The 14,132-nt window shown below is 39.8% G+C and overlaps 1 protein-coding gene across 3 annotated transcripts in view; it reads right to left on the bottom strand.

The window, feature by feature from the left end:
* Nucleotides 1–686: 686 nt before the first annotated feature.
* Nucleotides 687–14,132, bottom strand: part of arhgap17b (Rho GTPase activating protein 17b) — a 43,236-nt gene continuing 29,790 nt past the window's right edge. Inside the window, exons 15-21 of one of the 3 annotated variants that reach the window (XM_052131454.1) lie at nt 13,901–13,992; nt 12,099–12,234; nt 9,866–10,102; nt 7,881–8,020; nt 7,353–7,751; nt 3,191–3,231; nt 687–2,648 (exon numbers count right to left, since the gene is read on the bottom strand). In XM_052131454.1, coding sequence (XP_051987414.1) covers nt 3,224–3,231; nt 7,353–7,751; nt 7,881–8,020; nt 9,866–10,102; nt 12,099–12,234; nt 13,901–13,992 — 1,012 coding nt within the window. In that variant the 3' untranslated portion in view covers nt 687–2,648; nt 3,191–3,223. The remainder of the gene's footprint in view (nt 2,649–3,190; nt 3,232–7,352; nt 7,752–7,880; nt 8,021–9,865; nt 10,103–12,098; nt 12,235–13,900; nt 13,993–14,132) is intronic. The other 2 variants (XM_052131453.1, XM_052131455.1) reach the window with 2 other exon arrangements.

Here is a 14,132-nt window from a genome sequence, read left to right as displayed (position 1 = left end):
CACAGAAGCGGTATAAAAATGGTCATGAAAAATTTATTATAACATGACATTATTATAATATTATATTTACTGCAACAAAAAAACGTTACTATGATTATAAGACCTCAGGGGAAAATATGTAAATGTATGACCCCTTTAACCCTTGTGCACTGTTCACTTTAGACTCACACTTGTATTGCTTGCGGTCAAATTTGACCAAAAAGAATAAACATGCATTTTTATTTTTATGAAAGAAATTTAAGAACATTAGCTTCAATAAAGTAAAAAAACACTAAAGTTGTGCACTTTGGGGGAAATGTTATGCTATTTAGACCTTATTTATATTTAAATTTCTCAATTACACCGTTAACTTGCACATTCAAATAAGCACATTTATGTTCGTTTAACTACAGTACAAACTCACACTTCTATACGTTGAAATAAAGAAAATATGAGAATATGTCATGTATTGGGGACAGATTGCTGCCAGCTGGTGCAAAAAAGAACAATTACATGCTTGAAATCCATGTGATGACAAAAATAACCAAAAAATGGCTCAGAGAGCCACTAATTCGTTCTTGGTTATAACAAGATTAATTTGTGTTTTGTGGATGTGTTATAGTCTCACCCATTCATTTGTGTGTGTGTGTGTGTGTGTGTGTGTGTGTGTGTGTGTGTGTGTGTGTGTGTGTGTGTGTGTGTCTGCATTGTGGTTGAATTATTGAAATTATTTGACAAAAAAATAAAAAATAAAATTGCTCTGTGTTATAGTCTCACCCATTCATTTCCTATGATCGGGTGAATTTGGCAACAACACAAGTGTCGCTTTTTTTTGTGTGTGTCAAGCAGCCTAAACTCCTTGAATACAGTCCAAAATGTCTTTGTATGTTGAGATGGCAAATGTAGGAAAAATAAGCAAGCCTCGAGCCACTCGGATGAAGTATCACATTCTTTATTAAACATGACCGAACAGTGCATAAGTGTTAAATTCAAAGTGGTATCTGCATCCTTGATATTATATTCTTTCAGAATTGAATGTGTTTAAAATATAAAAACACGTTTGTATTCTGCTTTGCTTCTCTAATTGTTTGCCATTTTATTAGGCATTTAATTCGATAAAAAAGCTGCTGCGTTTTTGAATATATTTATACAACACATTTCTTCATCTCGGGCAGCGACGTTATAAAAAACAAACCTCAGTTGCAGGATATTTGCACAACTGAGAACAAAATGGGGAGACACGAAACCAATATGTACAGTTAAGAAAGCCTTTTAAAATCCGTAAAGATAACAAATCCACAGAAATATAGATCCCCACCTTGAAAGTGCTGAATTGCGTTTGGCTTTCTAGCTGACCGTTTCCTGAGTTTAAACTGATCCATAAACCTTTCCATTCACATTAATGTTGTCGGTGCTGTTTTTGCATTGCATACTGTGCAACATGAAGCACACACCTATTCTTATACAGTAAAGAGAATCTAACACTTGAAAAACAGCATTGTCTTTGGTCATTTTGAGAATAATACATTTCACGTTAGTAGGTACAGGGTTTATTTTAATGGAGCGAATACTACATAAATATCAGATGGAGGAAAGTATGTATAGTAGTAAATACTCCACTATGATAAACTCTGTAAAAACAGCATACAGTCAGTATTGCATGTGTGCCTCTGAAACATCAAGTATACATTTTTTTCATTGTGATAACTATTATTTTGTACTTTTGTCTAATTTTTGGTCTACAAATATCCTGCCAAGCATTTTATATAGGAACAAAAAGTAGTAAAAAGAAAACATGAAGCATTGCAATTAAATATGAATAAGCAACATTCACTGTAATACGTTTGATTTTGCCGATTTGGTACATTTTCAAGGCACAAATAACGTCTGCTTGAGCAGCAAACTAAATGACAAAACTCAAATACATTCATATTTGCATTTAAACCCAAACCAGTGGCCGCAGTATGCTACTGTATGTGGGATAGAAAATAATATTGTATAGCATGTTAACATGTGCGTACTGATTCTTTCCTCATATATGGTTACAATGTGCCAGCATTGGGAGGAAAAGGATCTCTTCTAAAAAAAAAAAAAGCTTCAGTGCTTATAAAAGTGGTGAGTTTTGTTTTTTTCTTGTTTATGTAGATTTATAATTTTCAACAGGGTTTTTAGCAAGGATAAGAGCTAAGGTTAAAGAAAAGGACTATGTTCGGAATAGCATACTAGCATACTACTCTTATTTCTGCAGTATACAGTATATAGACTATGCACAGTATGCATTTAAATGAGAATTTATAATTGTTTTACATGTAAATGAGTGCAAAATATTCATATTTGTTTCCAAGATTAGAACTAGATGCTATTTGCTGTATTAAACTTGCATTGTGTTGAGGTCATGTGACAATGTATCATAAAACATTTATCAATGCATATTGCATACTGTTTTATATACGATTAAATTTTTTTTTTGGCAGTATAGATTATGCAGTATGCTTGTATTCCATACCGAACGTAGACCTTGATTAGCAGTGTGAAGAGTAGGCTCCTCCTCCCTCACAGGGCGGTGCTTTCTGATTGGTGTTCAGCTTCTGGGGATGTTTCTTCAGCTTGATCCTCTTCTAGCTCATGGACAAGGTCCAGCCCTGCTTCCATAAGAGCAACTTCTCCATCTGTGCAATCATAATGCAGATTCATGAAACAAATAATAATCATAATAAAAAAAATCAGCTTTATCCAACAAAGCTTAAAATGTAAAACCGCATTTAAATCAGCATGAATTAAAGGGAGTACAACAAATACTATTTTTAACTCACACAATTTGGGATTTTGGGGGAATGTGTGTAATATATTTTCTCTTTTGAGCTTTGGGTGAAATATACCCTGGACATGTTCTCGTCAGGTTTCGTGGGATTCACATTACTATTCAATACAGTAATGCACTGTAACATTACAAAAGTATCTGGGGTTTAGCAAACATTCCCCCATATCAAATGTCTGTGAGCAGAAGAATGGAGGTTTGTGGGACTTGGAAGTTATAAGTGTAGTTGCAAAAAGCATGTGCTAATGGTTTATTCTACATCAAGCCACAGACACTGGTTAGGCAGGTTGTCATGCAGGTTAGTTTGCTGTTAATCGGGTTAAACAGGTACTATAATGGTTACTATGCATAAGCATTCAGACATACAAACATTGAGCAATGTTCTTACCATACCTGTCAATCAAATCACACCTCAGAAGCAGTGGATCACACATCTGTAACAGTGTAACAACATCACAACATGCTCACGACCTCTCAACGTTTTTAGATTCTGATGGGTGACGAATCACCAAAGATCAAAACAAATCACAACAATTCTGATGGCAGTGAACGTCCAGAGAAGATAATGAAATCACAACAAGCTCACAACATCCTCTTAAAGTCAACATGAAACAGCAGCCCATTTTACTTTTACAATGAGGTGGATTTGTGCATACTCCAGGTAGGGAAGGAGGTATTGCCCCAAGTGAAGGAGTTCAAGTACCTCGGGGTCTTGTTCACGAGTGAGGGGACAATGGAGTGGGAGGTTGGCCGGAGAATCGGTGCAGCGGGGGCGGTATTGCACTCGCTCTATCGCACCGTTGTCAGGAAAAGAGAGCTGAGCCGGAAGGCAAAGCTCTCGATCTACCGGTCAATTTTTGTTCCTACCCTCACCTATGGTCATGAAGGCTGAGTCATGACCGAAAGAACTAGGTCACGAGTACAAGCGGCCGAAATGGGCTTCCTCAGAAGGGTGGCGGGCTTCTCCCTTAGAGATAGGGTGAGGAGCTCAGTCATCTGTGAGGAGCTCGGAGTAGAGCCGCTGCTCCTTTGCGTCGAAAGGAGTCAGTTGAGGTGGTTTGGGCATCTGGTAAGGATGCCCCCTGGCCGCCTTCCTAGGGAGGTGTTTCAGGCACGTCCAGCTGGGAGGAGGCCTCGGGGAAGACCCAGGATTAGGTGGAGAGATTACATCTCCACACTGGCCTGGGAACGACTCGGGGTCCCCCAGTCAGAGCTGGTTAATGTGGCTCGGGATAGGGAAGTTTGGGGCCCCCTGCTGGAGCAGCTGCCCCCGCGACCCGACTTCGGATAAGCGGTTGAAGATGGATGGATGGATGAGGTGGATTTATAGGTAAAACAGGTTTGACCGATGTATCGGTTTTACCAATGAATCGGTGCAGATAGTTGCTTTTTGGGACTATTGTTTACTCCTCATCGGATGAATCATAATTTGTTAAAAACGTATGCTGGCTTCATGTGAAATTGGAATTATCGTAACATATGAGTCCTAAACTTTCAACATGGACAAGGAGAGAACAGTTTCTGTAGCGAATGACAGGTTTTGTTCATTTTTCTAAATACAGCTAATTGTTAGCGCTTGCTGTTTTGGTCATATTCATTTATGTATATCAGCAACCATTCTATGCATGTTGCATAAAAGTTCCTCAAGCAATATGTCATCCATGTTTCCTGTTCTTTCCAACAACAAAGCACTTGAACATGACCTGCTCCCAATTAGCACATCAGAGGTAGGATAATTCCGATAGCACATGAAGGCAGCATTACATATAGTGCACTGTAACAGAGCCAAGTCTGTGCCATTTCAAAATAAAAGTCCATGGTGTATTTCGGGCTTGTTTATAGTTATGCATCAAATCTTAATTTTTCAGGTTATTATTGGGATTTTGGTTGCACAGCAATAAAATTATTGTGGGATTTTATTCATTTTGGACTCTTGACTCTTCATTTTATCCATCAGCAATTGATTGGATCATGAAAAGTCTGTGGTCCATACCAGAATGGAGTCAGATCTTATGTGCATTTGTGTTAGATTGCCCAGCCTCCCTTTACAATTCAAATAGATCATTATTTGTGAGAAATGACAACAAACTATTGGTAAGGCTTTAGAAATACTTCCTAAATATTGCTATTTGGTTAACATTGACCAACAGCCTGCATGACCTAAAAGTGGTTTCAGAGGCAGAGGAAGTTATTTGTTTTCATTAGAATAACATGCACCTATAAATCAAGCCCTATAAGACTAAGAACAATTAAGAAAGAAAATATGGTCAATGTAATTTCATATTGACTTTAAGAATGAAGTTCTGATAACCATAAACCACCAGTGAAACCATTAAACATTGAAAGTGAAAAATCAACAATCACGAATATCAGAGTTCTTTGAAAAATGGAGGAAGCATAAAATATGGTGCCAGTAATGTCTAGTGTGCATTAAAATAGCCATAATAAACATGGCACCAGCTCAGTAGCAGGATTCACTGTGCACTGCCGATGGCTCCAGAGCAATATAGTGAAGGACTCTTGGCAGCTATTAACCCTCTGGGGTCTGAGGGTATTTTGGGCCCTGGAGAAGTTTTGACTTTGACATTTGTGCTTTTTTCAGTTGCTTAAAAACACATTAATGGCTAAAGTCTGATAACACTGTATTCAGCACAAACTGGGCTACAATAATATGTGAGCAACATGCATGTACAGGTTTGTATTTTTGAGAAAATAACGTTTATGCGTAGTTTTTGAAAAAAAAAACTAAATGTTTAAGTCATTGAAATAAGGCCATATAACACACACTGAACATCTGTCCACAAGCCTTTTGAGAACTGGATCTTGTAGCCTAAATGATGTGAAAACCATCCTGATCACTCATTCATACAAAACAATATAGTATTTTAACTTTTAGTTAAGACACTTTTAGTGTTGAAAGGTCATATGCGAGGAGGCGTGAATGAATTATATCTGTATTACAATTGAAATGGTGAAAATATACTAGATTCTAAATTTGAAGAATTTGTAAATGGTGCTTGCCCAAGCAAATCTCGCCACCACAGTAACAAGGTGTTTTGAGAGATTACCAGGGAGTTGCTATTGTGTTATAAGTTGTTTTTTGAGTGGTGCTGGCATAGTGGGCTAAAGCATATAACTGGTAATCAGAAGGTTGCTGGTTCAATCACCACAGCCACCACAATTGTGTCCTTGAGCAAGGCACTTAACTCCAGGTTGCTCCGGGGGGATTGTCCCTGTAATAAGTGCACTGTAAGTCGCTTTGGATAAAAGCATCTCCCAAATTCATAAATGTAAATGTAATATGTTGCTATGCAGTTGCTAGGTTGTTCTGGGTGGTTGCTTGAGAGTTGCTAAGTAGTTGCCTAGCTAAATTAGCCTCAATGATGGGTCTTAATGATATTCTGGTCCCCACTAGATACGGTATTGTCCTCTGGCATGTAAAAATCTCAAGTTTGATTGGTTAGAACAGTAATATCATAAGAACAAACATGCCAACCCTAAGAATCAGCTATTCTTAGCAAACACCACTAACTAGATATAGCTATTTCGAACAGAAACCCTAAAAGGTTGACTTGTTGTTCTGGTCTCTATTAAGCACCTGTTAATCAAAAACAACACATATACTGTTAACATTTCCACACTATGTGCAATATCCATCCATCCTTATAGACACTGAAATATCAGAGTAGAAAATTAGGCTTGGATTGGTTTTAAAAGCTGCGGCTCTTAGTTTTAATGACCTACTTTGGACGGCAACATATGAAGATGAAGTTTTTCGTCATATGCAAGTTTCTCAACTCATGTAAACCAATCCTAATGGAGGGAAATCCTTAAGGGCAGCTGTTTGGCAGGAGTCACATTTGGGCTTCTTTCCCAGTAATGAGCCAGTAACGAGGTAGATCATCTTGAACAAACTGACGTTGGACATTTCTCATTTATCTAGCCTCTGGTTGTGTTTGCTGTTTCTCATGACTACTTCTGCAAAGGGTTTCACTGTCGTTTCTCAATTTAACAATGATCACCTCATTGCAATTGTTTAAGTAAGCTCCCTCAGGAAAAGAGCAGTCATCTCTGGAATCTTATTTATCAGAATAAAATATGGGTCCAATAGAAATACAGTTTATACTGTAAATAAGAATCACTAAGTATTTCCAATATAATAATAACTTGAATATATATCATGGTGCCGTTTTGTGGTCCGTTCTGCATAATGTGGCGGCACATTTTAGCTTATCGCGGCCCACCGCTTGGTTCTCCCGATGGCCAGTCCACCCCTGATCGCCGCCAAAGAGCGTTGGCCCACCGGGAACAAATGTCCGGGCCCTGCCCACCCTTGTTCTAATGCCTAGATATAACTTGGCAAACACCTCCAATAATAATATAAATCCAAAGACATATTGGTTGCCAATGCTGCTTTTTTGGTTTAGTGACAAATAAAACTGATTGAAAAACAGCAATCTCAATAACAGAGCTCAAATCTCCTCCAAAAGTATTGATTTGTGTAGCACGACTCAAGAACTGTTTTACATTATGAACAAACCAAGCAAATTCTTACCCGAGACAATCTTGGATCCAGAAATACAAACACCGTTGGCACCTTCACTAGTTGGCTGGGGTGGTGGCGGGACAGTGGGTTTGGGTCGCGGTCGAGGGGTTGGTCTGGGCCTTTGAAGGGATCCAGTCGGGTAGGAGCCGTCGTGAGGTGGTGTATCTGGTGGTGTGGGGGTTCTGGGAGGGGACAGGTCTGGTTCTTCCATGCTCTGGGAAGGAGGTTGTGGTGGAGGGTGGCTGGGAGCCTGTATCGGTGTCTGGTTGCTGCGACGAGGCGCGATGACAGACTGAGGGGTGCTTATGCTCACGGCTGCGGACTGGTACTGATTAGCAGCTGACTTAACGTTCTGAAGTGTACCAGGCACAGGATTTTTTGGAGGTGCAGGTGCTTGTTTCTTTGTACCTGAAAGCAAGAGAATCATGCATGAGTTTACTGACTGACTTTTAAAACAAAAACTTGAAGGGATAGTTTGCCCAAATTCTCATTTTTGGCTGAACTATCCCTTTTAAATGAAAGACAATTAGGCCTCACCTCTGCGCACCATGAAGGGGCTAGGGCCCTTGGAACCTGAAGTAGGGGTCCCCACATTTAACTGACTTGGTGTTCCACTGGAGCCTCCTGGCCCGTTCCATAAGGAAGGTGGTGTGGACGCAGGTTCTCGGACAGTTTTACTGTGAAGGAAACAAATGTAGGAAACTTTTAACACACCATTTTATTGTACGGTATCTACACGTTTCAGTCCACATGCAAAAAGGTTTAAATGTAGGGGCCTAAGTTGTGTTAATGATTTGATAATATAGGGGCCGTTCAGGCCGAACACGTGCTTGAACTACAAAAAAAAAATCAAATACAAAATAGACGCAGCACAATGACTAGAACATAACGCAGATGTCTCGAGAAGTCTATTTAACCAGACATGCTGTTAAACACGATGCTCTTGCATGAGACTCTGAAAAAACAGTGCAACACTACGTAACGGTCAGATATGTCCATCTAGTGTATACCTACATAGAAAAACAAGGAATATTCCATGTTCAATACAAGTTAAGCTCAATTGATAGCATTTGTGGCATAATGTTGAATACCACAAAATTCATTTAGACTCGTCGCTCTTTTTCTTAAAAAAAAAAAGCAAAAATCGAGGTTGCAGTGAGGCAATTACAATGGAAGTGAATGGGGCCAATTTTTGGAGTGTTTAAAGGCAGAAATGTGAACCTTATCATTTTATAATTGCACTTGCATGAATTCTTCTGTTAAAACTCATGTAATATTTGAACTGTAAAATGTTTAAATTGTCATTTTTATAATGGTTTTAGGGTTTTTCGGTTTGTTGGCATTACATTGTCATGGCAACAAAGTTGCAAAATTGGCTATAACTTTACACAGAAAAGGCTAGTAAGTGATGTTATCACTCTAAAATCATGTTTGTTTATATCTTGTGACTACACTTTTGAGAAAGCGAGTATTATGATGTTCAAAGGGGCAAGTCAAAGTAAATTTTTTTAGTAATCAATATTGTGTCACAAATGCTGTCGATTGAGCTTAACTTGTATTGAACCCAGAATATTCCTTTAACGGTCTAAAAATTCACACAATCCCTCAATGAAAACCACAGTTAGTTAGCAGAGCATTTCCCAGCATGCAGTACATATTTTCGAAGAAAGAGAGTGCAAGAACTGGATGAAAGCAAGGTACGGTTGGCCACACAAACTCAAGCAATACAGTATTATCCAACAGAAAAGAGACTGAATGAAAAAAGATCATGGACCTGACTTGTGAAATGAGATTCTTGTGATACAGTCTGAGCAGCGATCTTCTAATAAGCATCCTTGACTTGCCATGTTCTTGAATCCTCCCCAATCAAACTACATTTGATAATCATGATCTTCAAAGATACATTAAAGCTGATGTGTGTATTTTCTGTGTTTGTTGAAATAGCAGACAACATTAAGAAAGCCATTTGTGAGACGATTTCCCCAAAAAGTGTTAACACTGCAGTTTTGTGATTTTATCAACAGATTGCATTGTTTGTGCATTTTCAAAACAAATTTGACCCAGGCCCCATGAATTATACAGATTACCTTTCCTGGAGAAATCTGGGGTAAAGTGTTTTGTTCAGGGGCTTGAACCAGCAACCTTACGGTTACCAGCTCTGAGCTTTAACTAGCCCTGCGCCACACCACCCAAATCCTGTGAGCATTTTCAGACTTTAAGCAGTGTTTTGAAGCAATAAAAATAATCAGCAAAAAAAGACTATGCACACTAGACAAGACAACATTACTGCATTTGATTATCACCATCACCACGTTTGAATCTTCACAGGTAAACAACCTTTCTCTGTGATCGTACCAAATTATTTGAAGTGATAATTTTCTGATTTAAAGCTGATCGTTGTGAAGCAATAATCAACAGAACTGCACAAAAAGACAATCTTTTGACAGATTAGCCGGGTCTTGACATCAGGTGGCGGTTGGCGTTGAGAAGCAGATGGATTTTGAGGTTGCACCAATCCTTACCTGTTCTCCGTAGCAGGGTTCTTCTGAGCTAAAGGCTGCTGGGCCTGATTCACCACAATTCCCCCCTGTCCAGCCTCCATACCCCCACCGGTGGGTGACAGAGGGGAGGGCTCAAACACGGGAGCCACCCCAGCATCAATGGGCGGGAGAGGGGGCTGGAAGTTAGGAATGGAGTGCTGCTTTTTATTTATTGTGCCAACTCTACGAATGGCGTGTTCCGGGTGTTTGTTAGCAGAGCTACAGGGAAGAGGGGAGACAGGGTGAAACATTCACACCAGACAGTGACAGTGGGTATTAGTCTCCACAGAGAGGAAAGAGGAGAGGGACTAACCACTTAAATGGCAACCAAGGAGACATATTTGGAATTTCCTTTAGAAATAGTTTTTGTGGTTAAGGAATGCAATACACCAACTCATCATCCTATTCTATATTACATCCCATACAGTATGTACATTACATAGTAGTGCTAAGCAAAATGACAAGCAAGAGTGTTGTTTTTGCTGCTGGAGCAAAAAGAAGCAAAATAGCTGGACATAATGTGTCTGAAATTTCAGTTACTTGATATTAACAGTTCTATAAATAACAAGTTCATATCTAATGGATAATCTACAGTCAGCCGGTCATTATCGCAAAGGAACCTGACACAGAGGACCTATAATTAGAAGAGTTCAAACTCCATTATTAATATATAGCATAAAGTGAAATTTCACTTTATCCCCAGATGTGTGGTCTTTTTGGTCAAATATCAGACCGCTGGATGGCGCAGAGAGGTCTTGCATCAGCCTAAAGGGATTAATTTTGTGATAAAGACCGGCTGACTGTAGATTATCCTGTTTATTACACAACTGCTTACAGTTGTGTGATAAACTGTTTATTACAGGAACAGCTGAATTCCACCTCAAGGTTGCATCAGAGTTTTTATTTTAAGTGTTTATACTGCAAAAATGACCTGTCTGACTGCTCATTATACACTTGCCAAATAAATAAGGAAAATCACTTTATCCCCGGATGTGCGATTATTGTGTAGGTCCCCCTCATGCCACCAAAAACAGTGCCAACCCGCATCTCAAAATAGCATTCTGAGATGATATTGTTCTCACCACAATTATACAGAGTGGTTATCTGAGTTACCGTAGACTTTGTCAGTTCGACCCAGTCTGGCCATTCTCTGTTGACCTCTCTCATCAACAAGGCACTCCCGTCCGTAGAACTGCCCCTCACTGGATGTTTTTGAGCAGCAGTTCTGCAGATGGAAACACCTTGTTGATAAGAGAGGTCAACAGAGAATGGCCAGACTGGGTCGAACTGACAGAGTCTACAGTAACTCAGATAACCACTCTGTACAACTGTGGTGAGAATATATTCTCAAAATGTTATTCTGGTATTAATGTTGTGACTGATCGTGTATATGTGTGTAGTACAAGTGTTCCTTAACCTACTGTACCTGCTGTTATTAATGTATAGTATGAAGTGAAATTTCACAGTATCATACAAGTTTTCACACAATTTCCCACAGTGTGTATATATATATATATATATATAGTAAATGAGAGCACTCTACCGTGGCACAGTGACATACATTTGGAGTGTTGAACTGAACGACTGCCCCACACATAAAAGAAAAATACCTTTTATTTTCTTAATCTCTGAACTTTTGTCCCTGAGCTAGAGAATGTTTTGACTGCTTGTGGGAGGGGAGATATAATTCAGAACATACCACGCTTCTGAGAGCACTGGATACACAACTGTACACAACCGGCTTTAACACTCAATTCAGATCCAAAATTGGAATTAATGGAATTCAAATAATTTTGTTACAAACCCATTTATTGTTCCGGTAGATGCTGCATGAAACGTTTTAGAACCTTAAATGTCAAAAACATTCTCTGACTTTGGCATCCAGTTCATAATCTCTACATATTTCAATGAAGCTTTTATACATAGCTATAAGCATACACTTTATTGGTTTCAGTAAGCATACAATAAGCAATGGCTGAAAGGCAAAACAAAAGACAAAACAAAACCCGAAATGAAACTAAACCAAATTCAAAACTAAACAGAACAAAACAGCTAAACAAAAAAAGCATATTGAAGCACTAAATACTAAATAGCCCCCACTTCCAATCTCAGACTATCTGCTTTGACTGTGACCGACTCACTAGCCACTACATAGGATGCAGAAACAACTGTGGAACTGGAGTTGCTTCTGTGAACGCGGGGATGAGATCTGTACCTGTCTTTGCGGGAGATGTCAGATTCTAGTGACCCCTGGCTGCCTGGGCGCCTTCTGTCTATAGATCCGGCTTCAGAATCAGAGGTACCCGGACACCCAGGCAAGGCAAACATTCCTGAAACATTGAAGTCCATGTCTGGAGAGGAAAAGAGGACAAAGTGGACACAGATATGGCCATGACTGGGAACGTGTACAGTATGTTGACCTTTCGTTCAATAAGACATACAGCTCTGATCCAAAACCTAGTGAGCCGCCTCTACATTTGAAGGCATTGTGGGCACCAAGGGTGTAGATTTGGTTTGAACAATGGAGGGGGGTTGTACTTACTTGTTTTGATTATTGGGGGGAGGGTGAGGGGTTATTGAGGGAATCCAGCAGGGGGTGCTCACCCTGTGGACTGTGTTGGTCCTAATGCTCCAGTATAGTGATGGGGACACTATACTGTAAAAGGCACCGTCCTTCGGACTCAAGTCCTGACTTTCTGTGGTCATTACAAATCCTAGGACACTTCTCGAAAAGAGCAGGGGTGTTACCCTGGTGTCCTGGACAAATTCATCCAATTTGCCCTTATCAATCATGGCTTCCTAATAATCCCCATCCATTCACTGGATTGATCACTCAACTATCTCCTCTCCACCAATAGCTGGTGTGTGGTGAGCGTACTGGCGCACTATGGCATTGGTGGTGGTTGAGGAGAGTTCACACCCAAGATAAAGGAAAATGTTAATTTAGTACTATTTTGTATTAGTACTGGAATGCTTCAATAAAAAGAGTTCAATCTAGTCAAAAAATCATTTCGCCCAATATTTGTGTGTCCTATGTATTTTGGTGCTTATTACAATATTGTGTTGTTAGCTTAGCAGTATGCTAATTGTCAAACTACAAAGAAGCAATTTTTACAATTGCAAAAACATGGGTTAACAGACAGGAAGACTATTCTTGGACAGATCGCATCAAATGACATCTACCCTGAAAACGGTTTCTAGTCAAGTCTCTCGTACGAGAGCTCATTGTGGACTTCAGAAAGCACAGAGCCACTGACCACTCCCCCATAAACATCAGTGGGGTTGAAGTGGAAAGGGTCAGGAGTTTCGAGTTCCTAGGCATCCACATCACAGAGGACCTCACGTGGACCCTCAACACCTCTACACTAGTCAAAAAGGCACATCAGCGCCTTCATTTTCTTAGAAGTCTCAAAAAACTCCACCTCCCCTGTTGACTGTTGTAAAACTTCTACAGATGTACAATTGAAAGCATCCTGTCATACGGCATCATTGTCTAGTATGATAGCTGCACCTCAGAAGACAGCAAAGCCCTTGAAGGTGTTGTCAAGACTGCACAACACATCACCGGCACCCAGCTACCAGCCATTAAAGACCTAAACATGCACTGCCAGACCAGAGCACTGCACATCATCAAAGACCCCACCCACCCATCCATGCTATGGTCTGTTCACCCTCCTGTTTTCTGGAAGGCGGTACAGACTAATCAATGCACGCACCACCAGGCTAAAGATCAGCTTTTCCCCCAGAGCTGTCTCTCCGGCAAGTTTTGTTGCACTTGTACAATGATAATAAAGAGCTTGAATTGAATCGTACGCTTCATGAGATAAGTGCTAATTGCATGGCATGCTGCTTGACTCACCATTAACAGAGTTGCTGCCAATAAAAACCACAAATCAGCCACTTATGAGGTTTCGTTTTGGTTAGTAGGCTGCCTGAGGCTCACTGCCTGTGTATACAGTAATCCACAAGGTCGCTCTCTAGGTTTAGGAATAGGGCTACAGTGAATAGGAATCTCACCTTCAGGGAAGAACCAGCTTGCATGTTGAATTATCAGCTCAATTATAGATACTACATGGACAGAGGTAGTAGCTGCCATCTCAGCAAGGGACCTGAGAAAAGAACATAACTGCATGTAACATGTCAATATGACACATCTGCATTACTATAAGAGAATAATCGTGGAAATTAAGCTGATAAAGCTGATTATCTGATGGTTCCGGAGGTAAAAATCCCATTCATTTATCCCATA

This window comes from Xyrauchen texanus, chromosome 8 (genome assembly GCF_025860055.1).
Source record: "Xyrauchen texanus isolate HMW12.3.18 chromosome 8, RBS_HiC_50CHRs, whole genome shotgun sequence".
Lineage (NCBI taxonomy): Eukaryota > Metazoa > Chordata > Actinopteri > Cypriniformes > Catostomidae > Xyrauchen > Xyrauchen texanus.
This window is presented reverse-complemented; position numbering and strand designations above follow the sequence as displayed.